Here is a 27,839-nt window from a genome sequence, read left to right on the forward strand (position 1 = left end):
ACTTGCCCCGCACATTCTCTGGGGCAAAACCGGAGATCTTTGTCTTTTGTATCTGGTCCCAGTTACATCAACTTTCCCATGTCTGCTAATCCGCACGTTACCCCATCAGGGATAAATGACTTGAACTATCTGGCGCGCGGTAAGTCATGTGAAATGTCCCGCGTTGGGTGTGCCAAGACACGACACTTAACTTTGCCGGCCCATTCATGCCTCTCTAATCCTAACCGGGGCCCCTCGGAACATAACACCCTCCCCTTCTCCAGGCCAAACATGCCAACAACTTCTATTTCTCTCTCTCGAGGCTAATTATTTGTAATTAAAGCAGTTTGTATGATAAACTGTAATTCAACACGTCCAGGATTCAACAAAAGTTGTTTTTTAAACGCGCACACCAGGCAAAGACTATGAATTGTACTTGCCAGTGTAATTTACGAATAAAAACAAGATATTTGTACTTTTATTTTATTCTGTGTAAGTTATTAAATATCCACCTCTTGTTACAGTGATTGAATTATATTGTATCTTCCACCTTTGTGCTATCGTGTTTAATTTCCAAGGGATAAATGTGCATACGACTTACTTTGTGAACCTGAGAACAAATTGCTAAGTTAAAGCCTACTTGAAAAAATGGCACGATGCAGTGGTTCAGGCGCCCCCCCCCCCCCTTATGAGACCGGACAGGATCAACTGTACTTGCCAATGTGAGACAACACTGGGAGGAAGCAAGAGGAGGGGAAAGACATGCGTGCAGATCGATGCAGGATGAAGATAGCTGAGAGGAAGGATTGAGAGCGAGTGAAGCGGTGGTACCGGCGAGCGAAAGAGAACCATGGCGGAAATTAGTTTGGGCCCCATCATCGATGACGAGCAGATAGAAGGGACGGACAAAGATGCATTGCATTTCCAAAAATGATCTTTTATGGATCGTGTGTATGTAAAGCAACAAGACGTGCCCTTGTGTGCACGCAGCACGGTCTCGGTGTTTGCTGTTGAAGTGAGAAGTTGGGGGGGTCAACTGGGTCATTGCCTCGGCTTCGGGTGCTGCCCTGCTGTTCCGCCGGACCCCCGCTGCCTCGTGCCCTGCGCGAAGATTAGAGAGCGGCAGGTCCAAGACTTCCGCTGCCAGCGCCCCGTGACGACACTCGGGTGGGGATTTCAGTAAGCCATCACCCGCTGCACCAGATTGCAGTTCTGCCTGTTAATGGATCTGCAGAAGAGAGCGATGGGGTGGGGAGCACAACACGACAACAACCCGACATGAGACGGTGCCGTCTGAGCCCCACGGCATGAGATCATCTAAAACTAGAAGCGCTACGTTTATTTTACTAGGTAAGGCCCACTGAGCTACGTAGCTCTTTTTCAGAAGTGACCTGGCTATCACAAACAATAGCTCAACAAAGTGGATTGTCACGTGAACATTTATAGCAGCCAAATACTCAAATGCATGTTTCTAAATATTGAGGGAAAAGACCAGAGGACCCAGAGAAAATTCCAACTTCAGAGGAGCCACTGACTTTTCTCAGGTCAGAGTGCCGAGCTTGCACCGCTGAGATTCTGTGCTTAGATCCAGGAAAGTTGCCTGTGATTAAACCGGGGTTTTTAAGTGTAGTGGGTTGATGGCCTGAGCCCAGTCGCCATATTAATTTGGTTCTGCATTTAATTTGGCTAAATTCCAGCTCCTGCTAATTCGGTGTATCGGTGACTGAAATGCGACAAACACCACTCTGCAGAAGAGTAGGTGGGAAAGTTCTACCCCTTACCAAATACTATTTGAAGGGATCTCAGAGGTAGCTCTGTCATACCCACTTCCATGGGCTGTTATCTAACACGAAGGGTTGTGTTACTGTGCGAGATGAAAACGGATTCGTCTTAGGACGTGACGTCGTTAACCCAACCGGAATAACATTAGGGGAACAAAAATATACGTAAAAAATATATACAAATTTGCAGAGTTGACTTCTGGTTAATTAAAATAAATAAGTCAATGAGGTGGGCAAGGTTGGCAAGGCAACAGCAGCGAGCGCTGCCTGACATTCCGACGGGAGCGGCGGCTGCCAAGAGAGCGGGAGCCTGCTCCGTGCCACGCGAGCCTGGGAAAGGCAGAAGAGAGTCTCTCGCGCACACGCGGGGGACCGAATAAACAACCACCGTGGCGGCACATTCCAGCGCCACGCTGGGGGGGGGGGCTGGGCACGCGCACACGCGCACGCACCCTCGAATCGTAACGTCATTAATCACGGGGACTATAGCAACAAGAATACACTCGGACAGTCAAAACAAAAAAAATAAACAATCTCAAAAGAAACCACCCCCCCCATTCTGGACCAGCGCCGCTATTATCGTCGCAGCTATTGTTGCCGACCGTAGGGCAATGGGGAGGGGGGGCGGAAGGGGGGGCAGTCGAAGGAGGGGGGAGGGGCAGGGGAGGACTTCCATTGAATGGGAAAAAGAGCCCGTGGCTAAAAATTAAAGCGCATGCCCCTGTCGTTTCTAAGGGTCGGAATTAGAGTCACAACGGGATGAGCAGCAATCATGGAGTTGGGGGTGGGTGACGAGGGGAGTGTCCCGCCCAAGGTGGGGGGAGGGGATGGCGGTGCCATTGCCAAGCGCTGCGAGCTCACGGCCTGGGCGCAATGGCACGCGTCTCCGTGGACCGCCCTCAGGTGTGGCCCTCGGCATGCTCGTCAGTTAGCCAGTGCTTGCCAGGCCACCGCCGACGACTATTAATCACAGATGACAAGCATCCGTTTGCTTTATTTGATCGACACTATCATCGGTCCCCTGGCGCTTGCCCGAGGCCTCCCAAGCTGTTGCTCCATCTCACGGTGCTGTGATGCAACAATCCGTCAAGTGCCCGTGCATTTGGCCACTTTCACCGCTCCATCTCCGCGATGGATGGGTCTCTTTTTTGCCTCCATTGGCTGCCGCTCCGTCATTCGCCTCGGACATTGGTCATAATCCCTTCCAGCGACGTGTCCTGCACTTTTCCTCAATTGCTCTTTTCATCCGCCAGAATGTACCGTGGCAGGGTAAGGTGTGGGGTTTCACAACATTGTTATTCATAACTGCACAAACCCAGTGACACTTCAATAAACTATAAAACTACTATTAACTATTTTTCATCTTACCAGGTAAGGCCCACTGAGCTTTATAGCTCTTTTTTTAAAAGCGACCTGGCCAAAAAATTATATGGCTTATCGCATGGATATTTATAGCAGCCAAATACTTTAAACGCATGTTTCTAAATGTGGAGGGAAAACCCGGAGGGCCCAGAGAAAAATCCACGGGACCACGGGGAGAGACACGCAAACTCCAAATATACAGGCGTCAAGATCGAACCCACGACCTCCTGTATACCAGGCAAGGTAGTTAACATCTCCTAGCCACCGTGGCGGCAATTCACAAGCGCTATCGTGCATTAATTGTGAGCGATAGCTAAGCCAGCCCTTCGCCAATGCGATGAAGTATGGTCAATCAACCCCCAACAACCAACAACGGCAGTGGAGCTGACAAAAGGGGTGATGTACGTTGTTATAAAAGGCACAAAGAGCACAGCTGGGGGAATGAGTGACGATGTCAACTTTTCAACCCAGAACCATCAGGCAACTCCCCGCCACCACCCTGCGGGCATCACAGGGCCTCCCGCTCTGCTTGACTGAGCGAGAGATTACCTGTGGGGCTGGAGCTGCGTAAACAATTTAAAGGCACTCCGCTTCTTATTCTCCCCGCCACCCCCTCTCAACGAAAGCGATGACGCCAGACTTACTTAAACTCAAGTGGACGATAAGAGTCTTAAAGGGAAGAATATATTAAACATCGTGTCGGCAAAGAACATGGTTCAGATTTGTTTTGCGTGCACTTGCCGATCACCCTCAAGACTGTGCCCTGAACACGACAAGGCTCGTTTTGCACAAGTCTTGAGTTTGTTGTCCTTTGCCCGCACCAGCGATTAGCACGATTGGCTACGTGCGGTGCGAAAGAAGTTCAACATGCATACATACAAGTCTTCGCAATTAATGGTGCGCGGTGGCACGGTGGTTAGTGCACAGCGCCACGAGCCCAATGAACCTGCGACCTACGCGAGTTTGATTCCTGCCCACGGCTAACATCAGTGGCGAGCAACATCTGAACCAGTCCTGGAGCTCCGTCCTCCGACCTTCACAAATCCACAATGGCCAGTGTGGTTAGGTGAGGTATGGTCAAACAACTGTAGGATTCTTAGGGCTCAAAGTTATTTCTCGAAGCTCGCAGAGTGAAACTGAGAGGCATACTCGGGATACTGAAGATTCAACATTAATGCCAAAAGCTCACAAAGCTAATATCATGAGTGGCAACGCCGCGGGAAAACCATCGAGTCGACGATAAAATCCAAAAGCAAATGTAACGAGAGCGGGAACAAGTCTCCCCTCGAGCCATTGTCTGCAAGTGCTGCCTGCCCGCCCACCACCGGCCATCTTTACTTGATGATGTTGGCATCCATGATGCTCCGGACCGGTGTGCTCTTGGGGCCGGGTGACGGGCGGAACACGTGGCCCCCTCCTTTGGTGCCGCCGCTGCCCCCCGCGAGGGCCGATGCTCGCTTGACGATGTATGCGTCCTCCGAGTGCGATGGGTACGAGTCGAACGTGCCTGCCTTCATGCCGCCCATCTGCCGAAAACATGAGGGTTTGCGCAAACGGGATGTGTTTCGTGGAGAGCGTTAATGTCGCGGTTAGCGCACTGTACGACAAATCTGAATATTTATTTGGACCGGAGCAATCTGATGAGCGATAAAGCTCTTTCACGCAGATTTCCAGTCAGGGCGGGTAAGAACGTTGCAACAACAAATAATACAAAACACGATAGGAGGGCAAAGTACAAGAAAGGTAAACAAATCACCCAAACACATACAAATAAAACTAGACCATCCCCATCCTGCCAGGCAAAGCTCACTGAAGTATTAACTTCTTTTTCAGAAGCAACCTGGCCACAAATGATAGCTCAACAAAGTGGCTTATCATGTGGAAATTTATTGCAAAAAAGTTATCTAAATAACCTCAATGCACGAGACCCAAGTTCGTTCCCCGCTCACGGCCACGAACACCAGTAATGATTATCTGAACTGATCTTGGACCTCCCCATGGCCGACTCAACCTCTAATGAGTACCTGGTGTGGTGTGTACAGATTTTTGTTAATTATCTACTTGTACGCACAGGTGACAGTACAGTAAGTGGGTTGTTGACCTATCCATACTGAAATATGTCAGTTATCTACTTACGTGAAATGGCTTTCTTATGGCTGCTCCAGTTTGTCTTACACATGAAGGATATTTATTTAGGGCACCTCAGGCCTTTGTGAGGCTCACCCAGTTCTCAGGGCTAGGGCAAACTGTCCCACTATTCTATGGCCCTGTGAATTTGCCAACCATCCCAATCCAGGACCATTCCCGAATTAGTCATGAGGTTCAGTGAAATGTATTTTGTTTTACATAATTCAACACAAATACTGATCGGTGCTGTACAAGCTTTCGAATTCTGCAGCAAGGGAGTTTATTTTCCCAATGAAAACTTGCAATGGCCGTGTATTTGCTCCGGATACACGGCCCAGGGTAGAGGGTGGGCAGGGAGAAGATGTGACATCAGTGCGACGCACGAACCCATCTCAATTCTGTGAGATGCGGGTGACGCCATCACGCAGATTTGTGCGGTAACGTTACCCGCGTGCCAGCCAGCCAGCAATACTTTTTTCTAATATAGTGTAAAAAATATCTTACCTATAAATGTATTTTTTTGTCTGTCTATCTGTGTCTGTGGACGAAACTTGCGAAGGATTTGGCTCGCAAACCTTGGGGTTTATGTTGAAAAAAAGTATCCAGGTACCACGCCATAAGACCCCATGGTGACTTATGCCCCCACTGAAGACAAACATCCGTGGAAGGATGCAGGCAAGGCCGATGAGTCAGATGCCTTCTATGACCTCCTGTCACAGGTGCTAGCTAAAGTGGCCCCTCGGGATAGAGTCATCTTGTTGGGTGACTTCAATGCCCGAGTTGGTCATGATGCTGGCACCCGGTCTCTAGTGATTGGAATGCATGGGCCAGATCAGCTCAATAACAACAGCAGGAGGCTGCTAGATTTGTGTGCAGCCCGTGGGCTTGTAATTACCAACACGCTGTTCCAGCATCAGCGCATCCACACAACATCATGGATGCGTGCCGGGGCCAAGCAAGAACATCTGCTGGACTACATAGTGACGGAACAGCGGATGCCGGCCCATGTCCTTGACACCAGGACCTACCGTGGAGCTGATCTGCCCACTGACCATCGACTTGTCATCTGTAAGATGTGCCTGCCATTCTTCCACTCCAGTGGTGGGTGTACACCCAGGACCCCATTCAAACCCTTAGTGGCATGATCTCAGCTAGCTGATGAAAGTTGCAAGCGAGAATTTCATCATTGCTTGCGGCTGGGGTTGGCATCGTCCCCCACTCCTCCTGATGTTGAGGGGAAATGGGCGAGGTTTAGGACTGTGGCTCATGCAGCTGCAATGGCTGCTTTGGGTGCATGGTCCAGACCTCCCCAGAGACCCTGGCTGACAGAGGAGGTGTTCAGGATGGTTGAGAAAAAGCGACAAGCCCACTCTCATCGGCTACAGCATCCCACGTCGGAGAATGAGGAGGCTTACTGCAGCCTTCGCTCGGAGGTTCGGAGAGCCATGAGGCACTGCAAGGATGGGTGGTGGTCGCGGGTTGCTGAGGAGATGGAGTCTGCCTCAATGGCCCACGACCACAAATCCTTATTTAATTCCATAAAAAAAGTAACCTGCAGCGCCACACCTATTACCATCATTAGGGGAAAAAACGGTGATCCAATCTCCGACCTCCAGCAACTGGTTTGCAGATTTGCTGAGCATTTCTGTGAGGTCCTGGGGGAGGGGAAATCCCTCAGCCAGGAAAACATCGTGGCACAAAGTGGGGATGACCCTGCTGAGGCTGCGGTGCCTCAAATATTGGAAAAGAAAGTCACCCCCTGTGAGTGGCTGGCTGAGGTGCCATCTGTTGAGGAAGTACTGAAGGCGATCCAGAGTCTGAGACCAGGAAAGGCACCGGGCAGAGATGATCTCCCAAGCGAAATGCTGAGGGAAGGTGGCGTTTGTGCACAAACTGCCCTACATGACATCATAACAGTCTGGGCCACTGGATGGGTTTCACAGGTTTGGAAGGATGCCCTGGTGGTCCCCCTCTTTAAGAAGGGGGACCGCACAGACTGTAACAATTACAGGGGCATCTCACTCCTCTGTGTGCCAGGAAAGGTCCTGGCAAGGATTATTCAACATCGCCTTGTTAGGCATGCTGAGGAGAGGCTTGCGGAGCCCCAATGCGGTTTCAGGAAAGGGCGGTCCTGCACAGATGCCATATTTTCTGTCCGTCTACTACAGCAGAGGTGTAGGGAAGTCCAACAAGATCGACATCTCTGCTTTATTGACCTGGTCAAGGCCTATGATACCATACTCTTAGGTTTTTTCGGTAAGTCCTATGATACCATTAGTAGGCCTGGGCTCTGGGTTGTTCTTCGTGCTTTCGGAGTCCCTGACCCTCTGCTCACGCTCATTAAGGACCTTCATGATGGTGAGCGGGCCCGGGTAAAACTACGTGGCCGGGAGTCAGAGCCATTCCCTGTACACCTTGGGGTGCGACAGGGATGTCCTCTGGCTCCAACATTATTTAACATCTATTTTGACCACGTAGTTTGTGAAGCCTTCAATAGCTGTACTGGAGGAATTTCCATTTGGTACAGATATAATGGGAGGCTGATCGATGCCCGGGTGCGGTCAAGAGATGGCTCCCTATTGCTCAACCACGTTATGTATGCCGATGATCTGGTAATTGCTGCTCTCTCAGTGGAGGAGTTAGAGACACTGCTGCTGAAACTGGAACGTTCCACTAAGAGGTGCGGCACTATCTTTTCATCGGTTGCGTAACGCTGTGTGGAAGCTACCTGGTCTCTCGTTCCACACGAAGCTTCAGGTCTTCTCGGCCACGGTCATTCCCTCCCTTCTCTACGCTTGCGAAATGTGGACCCCTCTAATGGAGCATCTTCGCCGGTTAGAAACATTTAGTGGCCTGCCTACGATCCATCCTGGGTTAACCAGGCTGGATTGTGTGAGGAGCTCACAAATCCTTGAAAGATCGGGGCAAAGTCCCATCGGTGAGCTCCTCCGGCAGGCAAGGCTGCGTTGGCTGGGTCATGTAGCCCGCATGCCCGGCCACCGCATGCCTAAACAGCTTTTGTTCGGCCGGATCGAGGGGGCTAAACGGGCGCGGCACGGGCTAGAGAAGAGATGGAGTGATGTGGTACAGGAGGACGTGGAGCTGAGTGGACTTGCCGATGACTGGTACCAGCGGTGTCAAGATCGGCCTTGGTGGAGGAGGCTCGGGAAGGACGCTACTGGGCAGTTGGAGGCAGTCGCCCTCCAACAACAACGGAGGGTGGAAGAGCGATGCTCACAACAATGAGCGGAGCGCCGGGTGACTAAAGCACAGCAAGTTGGCACAGTAGGGGGCATAGGTGGTGCATCAGCCAGTCATCTCAGTCATCTCAGTCAGTCGACCCGTGGCACCTGGGTCTGCCCCATGACCTCCTGCCAGCGGGCGTTTGACACTTCACGTGGCCTCAAGGTGCACGTGGCCTGGCACAAGCGTCGTGGTGATGTCACCGCCACTTAATGGCGAATGACGGTTGTTGTTGTGTGTAAGTCTATGTGTGTGTGAGTCGATTTGTATGCAAATCCATGTGTGTGTGTCTAAAGTCGATGTCTGTGTGTGAGTCCATATGTGTGTGTGTAAGTCGAAGTGTTTGTTTGTGTGTGGGTCGATGTCTGTGTGTAAGTCGATGTGTATGTGTGTCTTTTTCGCCCAGGCAACGCCGGGTACTTCTTGCTTGTATATCTATAAATAGGCCCTTTCGATGTTTGAGCTGCTTACTAAGCACGCGAATCAATTCACGTGTGAATGTTCAACTAAATAACCCCGTAAGAGTGGCACAACAACAAAAACAGATTCTGACTGGCGCAGACACAACCCCCCCTGCCCTGAAAAAAAAAAAAACTTTACCCACACCCCCGAATATCCTGAACATCACAGCGGCTGTGAGAAAATGAGTCTGAAACGATTCTCAGAGACGCGGCAAAGTCAACGCGGCTTAGTGGCTCCGAGTGCGTGATTTCTGTTGGAGCCGATGTTGGTCCAGCAAATCCCGATCGAGCCACCCTCTCGCATGATGCAGCACAACCGCCCGATGGATCGCAGATTAAAGCAGAATTTCTGCCTAACTACAGTTCACGATTACAGTCATGACATAAGCTTTCGCGAAATTAACCACGTAAATTGCCGCCAAATTGAGCCGTGTTCTTGCTTTTTTTATGCATTTTCATCGATAAGTTGCCTTGTTGAAGCTTGACAGGTCTATTGTACTACTTCTTCCCGCAGATGAAGTAACATTTTAACTTTTTGCCACTGTAATATTTTCTCCCTTTTATGAAGTCTAAATCAAGGGAGGTATCACAGTAATTGTCGTGGTAAAGTATGGTCGAGTGTAAAGTATGGGCATGCTGTGGGGCACCCCTCATCCGTCAGTGAATTGGCAAAGGGCTGCACCCATACTTCACCGCAGTGGAGCTACGTCACCGCAATTGAGTGCTGCCCTATTACCGAGAGCTACGGATCGCCCCAAGACTTAAAGAGATACAGATTAGTGAGATGAATGAGAGATAAGAGAGAGAGAGATGAGAAACCTGGAGACAAGGAAGAGGCACAGATAAGTGCTCGCATATGCCCACGTCATGACGTCACGATGCAATGCGACGTCATCACGCCTGTGCGTGCGTGACGTGTGACACAGCTTGTCAGCATACGTGCCAATTTTATTCGCCAGAAATGTAATTGAAGACCAATGCACGATGCAATTTTCAACCACTGGCCTACCGAGTTTGCACCGAGCTGCTGTTGTGTCAGTGGATGGGAGAGGCTGGGGGGGGGGGGCGAGAGCCGATAATTGCTTCTCAACGAGACACTCAATTGTTGTCCTTGTTGGGGCACTGTGTGCCAAAGGTGTTTGATGGCATGGGAACTGTGGCCCGCTGTTTGCCCGCCGCAAACAACGCGTCAACGTTAAAGTGGGCCCTGCCAAAGGCTTGCTGGCTCTCCACTTCGAGTCGTGCAGGACGGGAGAAAAAAAAGATAATTGTCACAATTATCACCGCCGGTGCCGTCGTGAGCATCGGTGAAGCTACCGGTGAGCGCTCGCCGTGTCCCTCGCATCGGAGTAAAATACGGGCTGTCAGTACAAAAATACATATTGCATAAAGCCTCATTGAGCACTGCAGTAGAAACATCAACTGTTATGTGCTTTTTTAGGCCATGTTATTAACAAATGTGTTTAGAGTTTTCATTGAATAAGAGTCTTGGAACTAGGCGAGGCTCCCCTGGGTGCCGCGGTGGCGAGATGTTAACTCTCTCGCCTGGTATGCAGGAGGCAGTGGGTTCAATCCCAACTTTGACGCCTGTATATTTGGAGTTTGCATGTTCTCTCTCCCTGCGGTTATGTGGAAGTTTCTCTGGGTCCTCCGGTTTTTCCCCCCACATTTGGAAACAATTCGTTTAAGAGTATTTGGCTGCTATAAATGTCCTCATGATAAGCCATTTAGTTGAGCTTTCATTTGCAGACCAGGTCGCTTCTGAAAAAGAGCTACATAGCTCAATAGGCTTTACCTGGTAAAAGAAAAAGTTCAAATTTAGTTTTATTATCGCAGGGAGCGAAAGCATGACACTCTCAGCTGGGTGCCTTTGCCGTAACGGAGGCGGCCGCTCTCTGACCTTCTTGGCTGGAGAGCTGGGCTTGAAGGCCTTCTCCGAGAACTTGGTGGCGCGGGGCGGGTGGGCCGCGCGGGCGGGCCGGTCCGAGCGGTACGGGTTCACGTCGAAGATGTCCAGGGGGTGCAGGTTGAGGCGGAAGGGAGCCCCCTTCACCATCTTCTTGTGAGTCTCCATCTCCTTCTGTAGGCGAGAGACAAAACGCCGCCAGGTGTTCGATTCTCCTCGTCAGTGTCTGTGTTTTTTTATACCACACATGTGTAGTACCTGGTAGCAGGTGCCGTTTGAAAACTTTCCTCTTTGGGCACACGGATGCCTGAGTGCCACCTCAGCTTTACATACTGCCACATACTTACATACACAGCTTTCAGCGATCTCACACACTTAGAATAACACGTGTGTAAAAAAAATGAAGCAGGCAGTTAATTCTGTCACTTGGAAGGAATATCTTGACGTTTCAGTCGACGGACCTTTAATAAGATTTTGACTTTGCCCGTGACGTTAACTGATGCATGAACACGCATGGCAGCCCGACACCTTTGCAGCAGCTTTAACAGCTCAACGTGGACATTTTAAAGTTGTTGACGGCTTTATCGCCGCGACGTTTAATCGAATCCATATTAATCGACGAGTGCCCAGCCATTCCCGACATCGAGTACGAAGCGTTGGCCGGTTAATTCGGGTTGAAACATAGTTGTCCACTTTCGACGCTTTCTTTGTTAATACAAGCAGAGGAGGTCTAAGTAAATTCCCAATGGGGGGGGGGGGGGGGGGAGACAAAGGTGTCAGTGTTCTATCTACAGGGCTTCATTGGGCCACTGACACCATTATTTTCTCTCTCTCTCTCCCCCTATTTAAACAGAGGCTGTTATTTTTACTGAATGTGCCAGGAAGGCTTAAGAGGGCACTTCCACTCCAATGCCATTGTGCACCTCGATCTTCCAAAGTCTGGTCCCATGACCGGGGAACACACAGGTGTGGAATCTGAAGGTAGGAGACCTCGAAAATCCTTGGATTCCCAACGCCATGTTCTCAAAACAACAAAAAAGAGTCAAGCTACGGCTGATTTTAAATGATACCCCTAATAGTTTTTTTTGGGTTAGATCACGTAAATAGAAATGTGTCGTTAAACCCACCACCACCCGACACAGCAAAATAGTAAAGTTTGTCATGTAAACAAAATGTTATTATTAGTTCAGCACGACGATGTGCTGGAGAGTAAACCCACAACGTCTACAATTACTCTCCAACACACCCGTGTGCTGAACAAGTAATGAATTGGCACATTTAGTTTATGTGATAAACCCTACTAATTCGCTGTCGGGTGGTGGCGGGTTTCACGACACATTCATATTTACACAATCTAACCCAAAAACCTCGATAATGGATATTGGTGAACAGATTTTGCACAGACAGTCCAGGACACGCGTGTGCAGTTTAACATAACTCTGAGGTTAAAGCATCCAGTACTGTTCCACGATTATCCTTTGAAGGATATCTTTAAAAAAATATGACAACCCACAATCTGGAAGTGCCTATGAATAGTTTCGTCCATCTATTTATCTCTGTATCTGTGTGTCTTTTGTCTCTTTGTCTGTGTCCGCATCGTTCTCTATATATGCCTCTGTGCCTGTCTGTCTCTCTGTGCCTCTCGTTGGCAACGTCTTTTTTTTGTTGAGTCTAGAAGTGGCTGCAAAATGTGAATTGTTGAGTTTGTTTTGCGGCCATCTCTCCTGCTGTGTTTGTCTCACCTGATGACGATTGCTTGTGTTGCGATCGAAACGTCGTGATCTATAAATTTTCTATCTACGTGACTTTACCAAAAGAACAAAAGAGTATGGATTCCTACAGTCACGAAAGCTTCAAATGAAGAGTGAATAATGTGTTCCAATTAAGCTAGAATACCTTGGTTATCTTTTAAAAATATATATTTGTGGCTTAAATGGGTTTTTTTCTCTCTAGCACATGGCTCAGCTATACCTGGCTTAGAGATGGCGTGGTGGTGGTGGTGCACGCCTTGCTTAGAGATGGCGTGGTGGTGGTGGTGGTGCACGCCTGTGATCCACCCACCCGGAGGCAGGGTGGGTGTTGCATCTGCATTACATTGAATAACAATTCCTTTCCCGGTAGTTTTTAATGGGTTCTTAAGATTCAGTGCTCAGACGATGTGAATGCATGGCTGTTTTAAGCCCTACCTTAGTTAATAAGATTACAGCAGTGATGGCGGTGGTAGCTAAAGGATTGGAACCACGTCCGAGTACAACCATCGCGGAGATGGAGCAACGAAATGAGCTCGCGTGCGGGTGCTAGGTGGATTGTTATGTTGCAGAACCCGTAAAAAGATGGCAACAGCTTGGGGTGACCTTCATCCAGCAGTGGATTAATCACAGATGTTGATAATGATGATACTTTATTTGTTTTGATGCTGTATGACCGTTGCAATTTGTACTTTTCTACTTTCCTAGGTGTCCCTTGAAAAAGACTCAATAGACTTTCACCTCGTTGTAAGTAGATAAATGGTCACATATGCATGAGACACCTACCGAGACAGTACATAATTAGGTTGCTTACCGTCTGCAAAGAACTACTCTGAAAATCTCCCCAGTGGGCCTAGCGAGTTAAACATAGCCACGACATCACCTTTGCAAAGGTCACGAATGCGCGCTCACTCACTCACTCGCACGGTTGGTGGGAGGATCTTTCTCCTGCAAAGCGAGCAAACCAGGTGCGCCATTAAGAGTAACCAAGAGATAATGTCCCCTTCTTCGGCAATTGCCATGCTAAAGTGCGCAGGCTGAATATGAACAGCTACGAGACTGGGTTGTCTTTCGAGACTCAGCGCGTGGGTTATTTTTGGCCCAGGTGGCCATTAAAGTAATTGGCGAGGTAATTGTTCTCCATTTTAGCATACCATTAGAGTTCGCATGTCAAAGCTCTTTTCAAGATAAACGTAGCTCAGATGCGTTGACTCGTAATTATTTGACGGGTGAGGCTGCGTAGTTTATTTAATGAGTGGTGATCATTTGTTGTGATGCGTTTAAAAGAGAGAGTCTTTTAAGAATGTGTGTTTTAGTTATTGACTCGTCTTTAGATACCAGCATCACCGACTCAACTGCGCAACTCGTCAAAATAGTGACGACTACTCTCCGATGTATTCGGGGTTGGACCGTGCGTTGTTCGGCACGGTGTCCGACATTTGTTTTTGTATTTAGTTTGCTGTCGCCCTTCCGCCGCGCCTCCGATCAGCACGGCTGGCTACGTACGGTGCGAAGGAAGTTCAACGTACGTGTTGACATTGGGAGCTTCTTTAAGAGCTAAGAAGGAGCTTCCAGCACGTGCGTGGAAACGTCGGACACCGTACCCAACAACACGTGGTACCACCCGACAACACAATCGCAGGGCTACATCAGACAACGGCAAATGCCTACGAAGTATTCACGGTAACAGCAAAACCAAAAGAGCGAGAGATGATACCAACGTTCACCAAGTACTGCACTTTCATGGTGACGTTTTTCCTCTCAAGAGGTTGATTGGTTTTACCGGTGTTTTCAACAGTAGCCTTGTTCGATATTGGAATGGTGTCCCAGGCAGTACAAGAATCATTGATAAAATATTTAAGCTTGATTTGATTATTTCTTCTTCTTAATTGAATGTTGTTTTTCGATTTAAAGCTTTCGTGACTGCAGGGATTCATCTTCTTGGTTCTTTCGGTAAAGTCACGTAAAAAGGAAATAATAAAATAATAAAAATAAAACATAATATAATTGTTATTACTTTATTATTTCCCTTCCACGTGACTTTACCGAAAGAACGAAGAAGATGAATGTTGTTCATTTACTCTTCAATTGTGCATTCTTAAATATAGGTGACTGTTTGTGCTTGTCATGATAAGTCAGTTACGATCCAAGTCTGCCTCTCCCCGGTTACCTGGGTGAATAGCTGGCTATGTCTTCATCCAATCCTGGCCAGTTGGATCAAAACTCAATTCATGCAATATAATGGCGATGCAGAGTGTGCAATCGCACTGGCTGAATCAAGTGTATTACTGTCGTCGTTACATGCAGGACAAAGTAACACGCAATGGCGCTTCTCCATGGTGTACCGGCCGCTTTCTCTGACGAAAGTGCCATCGTGTGACGTATAAACTTCGTAAACATGTTCTAATGGATCAGCGATTGTGATTGGGTTGCCTCATCTCCTCACATCTCAGAAGCTAAGCAAGAGGTGAGCCTGGATAGCCGTTCAACCGAGATGCTCGCCCGGTTGTTGTATGTGGCTGTGGCACTGTGCTGTGTGGTGGTCCCCACAGGGTGCTGAAGCAAGATCTAAAACTAAAAACTAGTTTTTATTTTACCAGTGAAGGCTCACTGAGCTATATAGCCTTTTTCAGAAGTGACCTGGCCACAAATGATAGCTCAACGAAGTTATCACGTGGAAATGTATAGCGACCAAATACTCTAAATGCATGTGTTTAAATGTGCAGGGAAATACTGGAGGACCCGGAGAAAAATCCACTCGACCTTGGGGAGAACTTGGAAATTCCAAAACAAACCAGGCATCATGGTCCAGATCGAAACCACGACCTCCTGCATACCAGGTGAGGGAGTTAACATTTTCCCACCACGGCACTCTTATAATAGTTGTATTGTATGTCTATGCTTTAGTATACAGTAGATCTATGCCACCACGGCGATGCTACCTGCCTTCATAAAACCATCCACATTAACCAGCGTGGTGGGGTATGGTCAAATGTGCCCCTGGGGAGGCCCTCATCCAGCAGTGGACTGGCAAAAGGGCGGTACATGTACATATAGAAGTACACAGCACAAGTATACGCACATATACAAGTATTTCCAGCTTTCATTTGCGGCGAAACGTCCTACAAATATTGTCAATAATTTGCGAGCTTTTTAACACTCCACTGGTTTTATTCATAAACCACATCAATTGACATTTGTGCATGCGTGGCAACTTTGTTTTATTGGCTCGGCTGGGTGTTGGAGGGTTATAATACCAAAAAAGAACACTGACATTATACAGGCACGATCTGACCTGAAATAATTAGGAATCGATTTTTTTCAGCATTTTCTTCCACACCAGCACCAAACCTCCTATCTCTCTCTTCCTGCTGCTTTTCATTTGAAGCACTGCACACAGTGTTGCCCATGGTAACAATCCCCAGGCGAGTTTGCCCCACTGATGGCTGCCCAACCACCCTCATTGTCACGTGCGGCAGTGCACACATGCGAAGGTCTCCCCCTTGTGGGGAGTGACGCCTGCGTCCGTACCCAAGTGCGACTGCCGCAGCTGCGCGGCAGTTTGCGGCACTGCAACGAAACCCGGCAACCCGAGTTCGATTCCCGATCACGACTGATAGCAGTGGCGATTATCTGAACTGGTCCAGGGGCCTTCCCTAGGTCGACCCGGCCTTGAGTACCTGGTGCGGTGCGTAAACATTAGCAGTGGGACGACAAAGGTGGACCTGCGTGGTGTTGGACACCCACCCCCTCGTGTGCCGTGCCGGCCTTCGTAGGTGCTACTCGCTAACAGCACTTGTCCCAACAGTCTGTTAAAGGCTGCTGCAGCAAGTAACGATGCATTGATATGCGAGTTGAATTGATGGCTGCAATCCCGATACACATGCTCGAATTGTAGGTATGAGAATCAGCAATTCTCTACTTTTGCAAAGTAGATGCTAAAATCACATTTAGGCTCATAGTGTTAACAAAATGGCACAAATGAGACAAACTAAAAATTATTCATTCCACGCGATAAGCAACTTCGTTGAGCTCTCATCTGTGGCCAGGTCGCTCTGAAAGATAGCTACATAGCTCAGTAGGCCTTACATGCTACAATTAAAATAGGTTAATAGTTGAGTTTAACTGTTCAAGTTACAAACGCCAGAAGTTAAAGAGAAGAGAACATCGGCACAATAGAGTACTGATTTCAGAAAATGAGCTTTTCCAGATTCGTGATCGAAGGTCGTGTTCTCTGGATTATAAGAGGCACTCATTCCCCTGTATTTCAGAGCACAAAGTTGGGCAGATAGTTGTGTGCCTGAGATCAGACTGTTATAACGTTATTGAGAACGTGCACAAGCGTAGGGTGTATCGTACTTTCTGTAGCATCTTATAACTTAACTATTCTTATTTTTACTCTACTCTTTGGGTCTTTCTTTTTTATTTTTATTTTAGCAGATGAGACCCACTAAGCTATATAGCTCTTTTTCAGAAGCGACCTGGCTACAAATGATAGCCCAATTAAGTGGCTCATCGTGTGGAAATTTATAGCAGCCAAATACTCTAAATAATATGGAGAATATGGTAGTCAAGCAATTGTGATGAAACAATTTTCATTGTCTCATCACCATGCAGGTCTTTAGCATTTGTTTTAAAGTACAATGTATGGATTACCCTCATCAACATGGCTCAATTCCAGAAGGCACACATCAGCGAGTGCCCGCACACAAACTGTACCTTGGCTTGCATCACCGAGTGTTCCGTGGGTTTCGTCACAACTGGGTAATGAATGAACGGCTGGTAAATTTCCATACGATTCTCAATACAGGAGCAAGAATACTGAAAACAACTTTGACCTCCAGATTAATGTTTAAACAATCAGTGCCGCGACTGACGAAGCACCACTGTTGCATAGAAACACATGGCCGAGGGTTTGTTATTAGAATGCGTTTTATTTAGAAAATTATTTTCTAACGAGCGTGTGAGCCGAATGTACTTGTTCAGTGCGTGCCTTATGAGACTATGCTGAACCTCTTACAACAGCAGGTCGCTTACCTGCGTCTGACAAATCAATTGGGATATTCATTAAAAAGAGGTTTGTAACGCATCGTTATAAGCTCTCAGCCATGTGTGACATGTGCACATTGGAAGAACCCAGAGCCAGAATTTGTTGTCCAGTTGGAGCCAGAGTTCACCTACAGGGTAACGTTTTTTACCGATTACTTAATTGCTTACCCTGCGGATCTCTTTTGCGCGGTCGTACGGGTCCGGCATATATGGAGGCAGGGATCCAATCATCACCTGGGGGTACCTGTCACCAAAAAACGAACATTTACATTCCACAGAGACACCTTCAAGAAATGGCCTATGACCAAATGTATGTATGTATGTTGAACATCTTTCGCACCCTACGTAGCCAACCGTACTAATCACTTGAAATGTGCCTGCTTTCATCAGATCTTAAAAACGAAGCAGGTTTGAGCCTGGCTAGTGCTTGGAAAGACGACCAACATGAATAGCAGGTCGTTATACGCTACGGGGCTCTGTTGTCACGTAGATAGGTTCAAAATTAAAATAAACAAAAAACCACGACGTTTCGATCGCAGCACAAGCGACCGTCTTCAGGTGTGAAAAAGGGGGGTAAACTCCGAGAGGCAAGCTGTCTTTCAAGGTTTAAGATGGGCGCAGCCCAAGTGTCAGAGTGAAGTGGGCGGGGGGCAGGTGCCCTGGGGCCAGCACACTGCACTTGTGCCCAACAAGTGCAACAAGTGTTTTTTAATTTCCCACATTAACATCACCATCTCCACTTGTGCTGGCCCCAGGGCACCTGTACCCCGCATATTTCAATCTGAATTCCTGCAGTCACAAAAGCTTTTAAGTCAAAATTGTACTGTACTTCTATGCTCCCCGCCTTGGCCAATCCGCATCGACCAGCATGGTGATGTGTGGTCGAATAACCCCTACCACACCACATGCACGATGTGGATTGACAAAAAGGCTGTGCCTGTTCACAAAGGCTGTACGTGTACACAACGGGTCGGTTTGTTAGCAAAGAGGTCAGTGTGTTTGTTACTTAGCCAAGCCGTCACAAACTCAACTATTTGAGTGTTGCAGTCGTTTGGCAATTTTTCCTTACCATCTGAATGTCTCACGGACATTAAAGCCGCAGTCACATCACCAAACGTGAGAGCAAACCACCTCGAGTCTAAACATAACAGATCAACTCCCGAATGTTTAAGTAGCCACAAAGCTACAATCACCAAAAAGTCCACCTGAAGAGGCTTTCAATCACCAAGACTTAAAATTATCATGAATAAAAAAAAACCTCATCGCCAGGCAGCATTATGCATATCCGCCTGTGCTGTCCCCTCCACCTTCTTCTATCTGTCACCACCTTCTCCGCTCTTATTACTGTTACTTCCCAAGTCTCTGTATACGATGTATTCCCTTCTACTTCTAGTCATAGGTCTTCCATCTTCCTCTTTTCAATATTCCAGAAAAGACAAATTAAAGAACATTCAGGGTATTTAAACAATACCTTACTGAGAGACGATGAGGTGCAACACATAAAACAACATTCTGGTTTCAACTGCCCACTTGTCCATCCGTACCCATATCCAGTTCCTTTCTTCGGTGGGTTCGTGACAAAGTTCCTCCCCGGCGCGCTGTATGGCTTCTTGGAGAGCTGGGCTGGACTCAAGGCTGGGATCGGGCCACCCAGCGTGCCGTAGTAACTGCCCAGCCCAGACCTGTGCACACAGCGTAGGTTGCAAAATAACATCAACGATACTCTTTGGTTCTTTCGGTAAAGTCACGTAGGTAGAAAAATAAAATAAAATAATATATCACGACGTTTCGATCGCAACACAAGCGGTCAGGTTATCATATAACCTTGTTGTAACAGCTCTCTCGCTGGTTCAGCAGTTCCACTGCTGGGTTTTTTTTTCGCCTGAGGACGACCGCTTGTTTTGCGATCGAAACGTCGGGATGTTATTTTTTATTTAATTTTTCTACCTACGTGACTTTACCGAAAGAACCAAAGAGTATGGCTTCCTGCAGTCACGAAAGCTTCAAATCAAGATTGAACATCAACGATATCGTAACGGCACATTTGCCACATTTTTTTACATTTACCACATTGGTTAAATGTCAGCTGACCATCTTGACACTGGTGGGACAGAGCTCTGACATCGTTATAATTGTTAAGGTGTTTACTTTGTTTGACACAGGGTTACTCTGAAAATAAGTGACTGTTAGCCTCCATGGGGTCTCATGTCAGAATCTGTATTAATCCTGGAGAAATCCGATGAGCTGCAAAGCTCTTTTCACAGATGTCCAGTCAGGGTGCGGTGTCAGTTACAACAATAAAAAAAACAATAGGAGTGTAAAGTATAGGTAAGGTAAGCAAATCACTAAAAATAAATATGTAGAAATAGATAAAGTATATAAGTTCAAATTGCATAAGCACACCAATTCCTAAGCTTGGGCAAGGCAGTAAAACAACAGTAAAAGCAGTTGCAGATCACACTAAGACAGGGGTCGGCAACCTACGGCTCCGGAGCCGCATGCGGCTCTTTACGGGCTGCTTCTTGACGATATGTACGTGAGTACAGTATGTACTCAGATGCATTGCGGCTCTTGAATTACTGAATTTTGTACCGAATTGGAAAGAAATGGCTCTTCTTGTTATTTTGGTTGCCGACCCCTGCACTAAGACAACACACAGTCTCTCAATAAAAATATGGTAAAATATAAATTATATGATTCTAATTGTTTACATTTTCGTTACACATAAAATTCGTACGAGTATTTTGAGCTCCCAGAACTACCCAGTCGTTCACATGGACTAAACAACGGCATGACATCACCAGATGAATAAACGTATGCAGTAGTGTGGCACGGTTGTCAGAAGTGATAAATAACGAACTCTGTTCCCTGTCGAATTTCACCCCCTCTTCATAGCCCAGGTGCCTGGGCTCCTCTGGCCCATGAGCCCCAGTGCAGTTGCCAGGCCTGCACATTCAACAGCTGCGCCACCGAGCGCACGGTTATATTCCAGCTCTACGGCCCACGTTGCCTCGACCGCCCAGAGACTCACGGTTTCTTGGGGCAGCTGCTCGGCAGCAGGGCCTTCCCCAGGTTCTTCTTGGCCTCCTGCAGGCGCCGCTGGCGGCGGATCTTGATGGGGTCGCTGTAGGCCTCGCCCTGCATGACGCGTGTGAACCCTTGCGAGAAGTACCCGGCCGGGAGCGCCGAGCGCGACTTGGGTCCCTCCGTTAGCATCTGGCGGCCGTGGTTGGCCGCCGCGTTGAACGCCTCTGTTGGGCACGCAGCAGGGGCCCACCGCCCGCATCAACCACTGCGAATAGGCACCACTGCGACATTGGAGGAATGGGTAGCACACTGGACGTGTGACCCAGAGGTTGCTGGTTTGATTCGAATTCCCAGCGTGGCAGTTGAAACAATGGAGCAAGTTTTTTTTTTATCCCCCCCCCCACCACCTCTGTCCACCCAGCAGTATACATGAGTTCGCTGCAGTGAGTTTATTGGCACGTCGCGTGTGGTGGGGTAAAGTGTGGGTACTCCCATCTCTTCCAAGAAGTCTGGCCATAATGGAAGAGTACGCTAAATACCCTCTAGAGGGGTTCTAGAGCTCCCTTTCCACCAGCAGTGGTGTGAGCAATTCATTACCGGGCTGCATCTTCACCTGATGGAGTGTCTTTTTGGTTACATGGGAGGAAACCGGAGTGCCCAGAGGAAATCCACACACCTGGAAGGGTAACTAACAAGGGTCAGAAATCTACTTGCTGTACTGCCATTCACTCGAAACCTCGAAGCCATGCAGGAAGGTGCCTAATGCGCATAACAATCTCTGCACGATTCCACTAAGCCCAGCTTTAGAGCAGTGCTGGTTGGTAGCGTTACACCACCACCACGCCTGGCCTTTTGAGTGTCTAATTCACTTCGCTCTGAACCTGGATATATCTTTGTTTGATTCCCAGCTGTGGCCAACATTATCCCCCTCAGACCCCCCACTACCCGACTTCACCAACCTTCACTCACCAGTACGATCGTTGTGTGGTTAGTGTGGCCAAATAACAATCCCCATGATGCACAGCGTGCGGAGGCCCTCATCCAGCAGTGCACTCACAAAAAGGGTTGTGTGTGTATGTATGCATGCAAGTATCAAAGAAAGGTCGTGTTGTTAAAGAGTGCAGAAGCCATCATACGGACGAAGAGAGAAAATGAGACAAAGGAGAGAGAGAGGCCACAGGGAGAGATGAGTCAACTCAAGGGAACAGCAGAAACGAGGCGCTGGCAATGCGAAGTTTTTTGTAATTTCCCACAACTTTTATCCCAATGCCATGTATGTATGTTGAACTTCTTTTGCACTGTATGTAGCCAATCATGCTAATCGGAGGTGTGGGAGAAGGACAACAAACTAAACACAAATAGCAGTTCTCTATATTTAACAGTGCATAGCTCCAGTGGCTTCCTAATATCGAAAGGGGGGAAGGGCGTTCCAGACGACTGCTGAAGCACATCTGAAAGCGCGCGATGTGGTGACCGTCTTTGTTCGATGGCCGTCCAAAAGCCGCTGTTGCCAGGATGACCACCGGAGTTCGCGTGACGGTGGTTTATGCTCCTTGACGAGATCAGCGAGGTGTCGTGGTTCATTTGTGGCAAGCACATATGTGAGTAATGAGTGTGACCTTCTGTGATGTGAGTGAGCGAGCGAGTGGCACGCACTGTTGAAGCTGGACTTGTATTTGTCGCCGATGCTGATGTATCCCAGCTCGCTGAAGAGCCCCACGCGCTCCATGTCTGTTTTACCGTCGCTCGGCATGGCTGGGCTGTGTGCGACCCTTGTAGCCATGCGCACAAACACACGCAATATAAACACACACAAGCATACACATATACATGGTACAGTTAATATATTTACAAAGGTCTCCCCCTGCAGCTTTAACATTAACCAGCGTGGACTATCGTCACATAATCCTCACAACCTGTTCAGCTTGGGGAGGCGCTCATCCAGCAGTTGATTGACAGAAGGGCTGCACGTGTACTTACTGACGTACATGCCGTAAATACACAATGCAACTGTGCAACACGAAGCTGAGAGTATCACAGATCCCCAGGTATTACTGAGCAGCGGTCAATGGTTGAGGTTAAACCTGCACTTACCTTCTATATGCCGCACAAGAGGGAATTCCAAAGGACAGCAAGTAGAGCACGACAATATCTACACTTTAGCTGCAGCTGCTGTAGCGGTGCTCACATTTTAAACGTGACAGCATCGGGGAAGTTAAGTTGCCACTGCCGTGGTGGTAGTTGTAACAATAGGTCTGCCGTGTTGTGGCTCTGTTGCCTTGGTAGCAGCATTGGGTGGTAATAAGTTCCATAGCAAAGGCATGATTGGCATACCTTAATACACACACACTCGCATGTAAAGAGTACTGTCTACAATGCACATGGCCTTGTCAATCCATTGTTGGACGTAGGCCTCACGGGGGGTTTTGTTTCACCATACTTCACCATGCTGGTCAGTGCCAGTCGGTGGAGGGGGCCACTGATGTCAGCCACGGCCGGTAATCAAACTCTCACGTTGCCGGGTTCATAGCACGCGGGGCGCGCGCGCTAACCACTCCACCGACCACTTCACCCACACAAGTACTGCACTGAAGTATGTGTGCCTCTTTGATTCAGATGCTCTTAGCAGGCAAGAGCTGCTGTCCGCCACAAATCTGGCTGTCCGCCTGATGATGCTAGTTGTAATAACTGGCGAAACGTCGTACTCAGATTGTAAATGTTGTGGATTTACTCTCCAACACACCGGTGTGCTGTACTAGTGTAGGGGTGTTAGAGAGAGAGCCCGTTATGCATGGCAGCTTATGGCAAACAAACACAGTGGGCGGGGCTACGTGAGTGCACGGGGAGGTGCTCTCTACGACGTCCGCGCCAGGCACCCCGGGGGGGCCCCACCCCTCAGCGGGGGGTTGGGTATAAAAGGGGATGTATGGGAGGGCTCGGGGTTCTTGTGAAGCTAACCAGTGAAGACTGAAGACGTCTTAGCTAGAGCCCTGGACTCCCCTGGTTCGCCGTCCTTATCAGGGCCGAACAGGACCGAGCCAGCGGCGTGGTCCCGAGATCCAGAGCCGGTGCTCTTGTCAGCGCTGGTCTGGGACTCAGGGTACCGGGCCCGACTTACCAGTGTCGGGCCAGATAGCCTCCCCTAGCCCGTTAGAGGAGGACTAGGAGGCAGGCTAGGAAGTAGCTAGCGCGTGTATCCCCAGCTAGCCGGGTGAGGGGGCCGACACCCCCTCTAGTGTTGTATGCCAGAACCGTGCTGTGTGAATAAAACCCGTGTGCCTCCAACTCCGGCGTCCAAGAGTCGTGAACTCTATTACACTAGTAACGAATTGGCATGTTCCGTTTACGCGACAAACCCCTTACTAGTTGGCTACATCGGGTGGCGGCGGGTTTAACGACAAATTTCTATTTATGCGATCTAACCCCAAAAAAACCCCTATATTAAGGCAAGAGCTAAATAGGACAATATTTATTTGGAAGTGACTTCTGCAACCGGATTTTCTGGTTATATCCAATGATAGACAAGGTGAAATTTATATCACAGACCTTCCTCGGGTTTCACTGTCTTCGCGAAATGAAGGGATGCCACTTGTTTCGTTTTCATGTATGATTAACGGGTTATGGTTTGGGGTTATTGTTAGGGTTTATGGTTAGGTGTTAGTCAGGGTTCAGGGCTTAGGTGTCACTGTTATGGTTCAGAGGTTAGAGTCAGGTGTTACACTTAAGATTTCGGGATATGGTTCAGGGTTTGTAGTTAGGGGTCTGGGTGTAGGGTTTGGAGTTACAGTTATGGTTCAGGATTAGGGGTATGGGTTTAGGTTCGGTTTAGATTCGTCCCAAATCTGTGGGAATAGTAGTCTAAGTTTACTTATGTTACAAATAGAGTAAACAGCTGTTAAGTCTTCATTGGTTGTCACTTGTTGATCCAGGCCACCTTTCAAATATAGACTTGAAGTATCATAGAGATGGTGTCGTTGAAGTATCAATGAGCTTTTAGCTGGTGAAATCAAGCCTATTGATAAATCAAGTTCCTTCTGTACAACCCAAGTGAGACAAACATCAAAACAGTGCCTATTGAACGTGTAGCCACCTGCTGTAGTTGTTGGTATTAGACTTTAAGATGCGGCTACGCTCGCGATGCCAGTCCAACACCACCTCTTGTTAAAACCTCCCGTCGATGAGAGGTTGCTCCTTCTCCACTGCTGCCAGTGCGTGACCACACTGCAAGATACATGTACACCACATCTGTTAAAATCGTCTGCACCTTCGGGACGTAAAATCCCTTCGGCTCATGCCTCCCGATCTAGATATCGAAATCATCTCAAGCCTCCCGTACATCGCGTGACTTGCGTGTGGTCTCCCACCACTCTGAGCCTATCCCCCAACCCTCAACACTCTGTGAAAACACACAATCCGTTCAGCTGGTGGCCCTTATATAAGCCTCTTCCTCCCTATGCTCACCTTTCGTTTCGTTCCCTTTCACATGATTTCCCATCCGAGCTCTCCTCTCTTCCCCCCTTTTCCATACGTTATCTGGATTGATAACTTTTAAGTCGAGATTGAAAACTCATTTCTTGAGAACTGCCTTTTGCATTTAGTTTTGCTGTCCCCCACCCCGCACATCCGATTAGCACGGTTGGCTACGTACGGTGCGAATGGAGTTCAACACACACACACACAGTATTACCCTGCTCCTCTTCGTGTGCTGTGCCACAGGTAACAACAAATTCGTCTCCAGAAAAATAAAAAATGCGCGTTATCGTATAACCATATGAATTGATACGGTAATACTACATACTTCGTCTTAGGTTTAACACGTAGGCTTTCGCGACCAATATCATCCATTACAGAGGTTTTTTTGGTTAGATCGCGTAAATATATAAATGTGCAAGAGCGCAGAAGCAGTAAGACTTCTCCACAAATCTGGCTGTTGCCTGATGAAGCTAGTTGTAATTACTGGTGAAACGTCGTACTCGGATTGTAAATGTTGTGGCTTGGCTCTCCAACACACCGGTTAGTGCTGTACTAGTATACTACACTATACACTACACTAGTGCTGTACTAGTACACTACACTATACACTACACTATACACTAGTGTTGTACTAGTGACGAATTGGCACGTTCTGTTTACGTGACAACCCTTACTAGTTGGCTGCCGGGTGGTGGTAGGTTTTAACGACACATTTATATATTTACGCGATCTAACCCAAAAAAACCAAAGCCTTAAGAATCGATAACATTAGATAAGTCAATGCATCATTATTTCATATACTCCATCCAATAATATATGCTAATTTAAAGTATGTTACGGTAAAAATGGAACCTTTTACTGATGTTTCCTATTCCAGTAATGTATTAAATAATAGGAATAACTGTCAGCCTTTTGTCAATAAACTTCTGGATGATGACAGAAAACGAAACACTATTTGGTTCTTTCGGTAAAGTCACGTAGGTATAAAATAAAATGTTTTCCCTTGTGATGGGACTTAAAATACAATTGTATTTCATACCTACGTGGCTTTACCGAAAGAACCAGAATATGGATTCCTGCAGTCGCGAAAGCTTCAAATCAAGAGAGGAGACTGAATGTTGTCCTGTAACCATGGAGACACCCTCACCGTGCCTTGTTGTTGTCCCCGAGTGACCGTTCCTGACCGTTTCTTGTGCGAGGTTGCGTGAGGTTGGGAAACTGAATAAAGTGTTGCAAATCAACACCCCAACAATTGTGCCTGAATAATGATTAAGTTTTCATCGCTGCATTTTACCCGCTACGACGCGTAATATTGTGGCTCAGAAACAGAAGACAATGGATAATAAGCATTTCACAAACGCGCGAAGCAGTTGCGCGCCTTGGATTACGCTCGAAAGAGACGTGAATTGTAGAGCAAGTTGGAGAGACTTCGTGTTTGACCGCTTAATGATGACTTTGGCAGGCCACGGCTAAAAGGGACGATGACCGGTGGTCGAGAGCAAATGACGGGAGTTTCTAGCCAAAGGTGAAGAGAGAACGCGGCCGAGATCACATCCGCCGCGGAGATGGAGCGATGCAATGCAGCGCGTGAGCGCGTGCTCATAGATTGTAGCATCATCGCAAGGCCGGCTCGCACGCCTCGTCAACCTCTTGTCGGTGCCCTACCTTATTGCAGACCAATTCAGAACGTATTGGTCACCCCGTGCCCCTTATACATCTCAACCTTCATCCTACAAAGTCCCATCACAAGCGAGAAACACAAATAGACAACACATTGTGTTCGCCCGTATTGAAACGGCTGCACTCCGCATGGACCTGCAAACTCAATTCACTTGCACAAGAACACGGGTTAGACCTCATGGGTTGACAGGTATGATGGGTTGGGTAGGCAGGGTAGACTGTGACTTATGACTGTATTCCAAGTCTCCCTTGAAAAAGATACAGTACTTGGTATCGTATTGCCGTTGTACCGTTCGCCTTTTGGCGTTCTCCGCCAGAGGAGGCTGTCTCTTGTGCAGGCCAATCAGTTTCAACAGCAATGCATATCGATCACTATCAACCGAGTTCGTTTGCATGTTTTACCATAAGCATGTGTCACACACAGACTTGATGCCTTGCAATAGATGTCCATTCGATGTTTAAGCATCTTAACGCCTGTATTATTGCAGCAAATGGTATAACGCCAATGCTTTGATGTATATAAAGTATGTAGAGTATAAATCTTCACTTAAAGCTTTCGTGACTGCAGGAATTAATATTCCTTGGGTCTTTCGGCAAAGCCACGTAGAGAGCGGCTTTACCGAAAGACCCAAAAAGTAAGTTGAGCATTCCGAACAGACGTCCACGTTGGGACACTTGCTGGGGGTTGGCGAGCGCGTTCCGAACCTCCACACTCACCACGTGCTCACACAAATTCCGAAACGCCAGTGGTTCCCAACATGCGCTTCGCGGAGCTCCCCCCCCCCCCCCCGGTGGCTCGCGGAACAATAAAAAAAATCCTCACCAAGGCTAATACACAATGTCAAATAACTAGCAGCGTCTGGTTTGGTTCGCGAAATATTTGGAGGTTGACGAAAGTGGTGGGGGCTCAGTGCTCACACTGGAAACCGGGTTGGTAACCGTCCCCCCCACAACCGCAATTACCGCACGCGCACCGCCTCAGATTCCCCACGGCTAATAAGCG

The 27,839-nt window shown here is 48.0% G+C and overlaps 1 protein-coding gene across 3 annotated transcripts; it reads right to left on the reverse strand.

The window, feature by feature from the left end:
- Positions 1 to 446: 446 nt before the first annotated feature.
- CFAP96 (cilia and flagella associated protein 96) lies at positions 447 to 27,791 on the reverse strand. Of its 3 annotated transcripts, none has more exons than XM_078613223.1 (9): positions 27,660 to 27,791; positions 24,774 to 24,904; positions 22,340 to 22,455; positions 20,688 to 20,907; positions 19,201 to 19,338; positions 17,825 to 17,900; positions 10,854 to 11,033; positions 4,461 to 4,648; positions 447 to 1,207 (listed from the first exon to the last, which is right to left on the reverse strand). In XM_078613223.1, the coding sequence occupies exons 3-9, from the start codon at positions 22,434 to 22,436 to the stop codon at positions 1,156 to 1,158; spliced, it is 951 nt and encodes a 316-aa protein (XP_078469349.1). In that variant the 5' UTR covers positions 22,437 to 22,455; positions 24,774 to 24,904; positions 27,660 to 27,791; the 3' UTR covers positions 447 to 1,155. The 3 variants fall into 3 exon arrangements, with proteins under 3 accessions (XP_078469349.1, XP_078469348.1, XP_078469347.1); XM_078613222.1 differs by lacking the exon at positions 27,660 to 27,791 and adding an exon at positions 27,239 to 27,500; XM_078613221.1 differs by lacking the exons at positions 24,774 to 24,904; positions 27,660 to 27,791 and adding an exon at positions 22,778 to 22,940.
- Between the last annotated feature and the right edge of the window lie 48 nt (positions 27,792 to 27,839).

The sequence above is a fragment of the Lampetra planeri genome, chromosome 41, assembly GCF_965212315.1.
Source record: "Lampetra planeri chromosome 41, kcLamPlan1.2.h2, whole genome shotgun sequence".
Classification (NCBI taxonomy): Eukaryota; Metazoa; Chordata; class Hyperoartia; order Petromyzontiformes; family Petromyzontidae; genus Lampetra; species Lampetra planeri.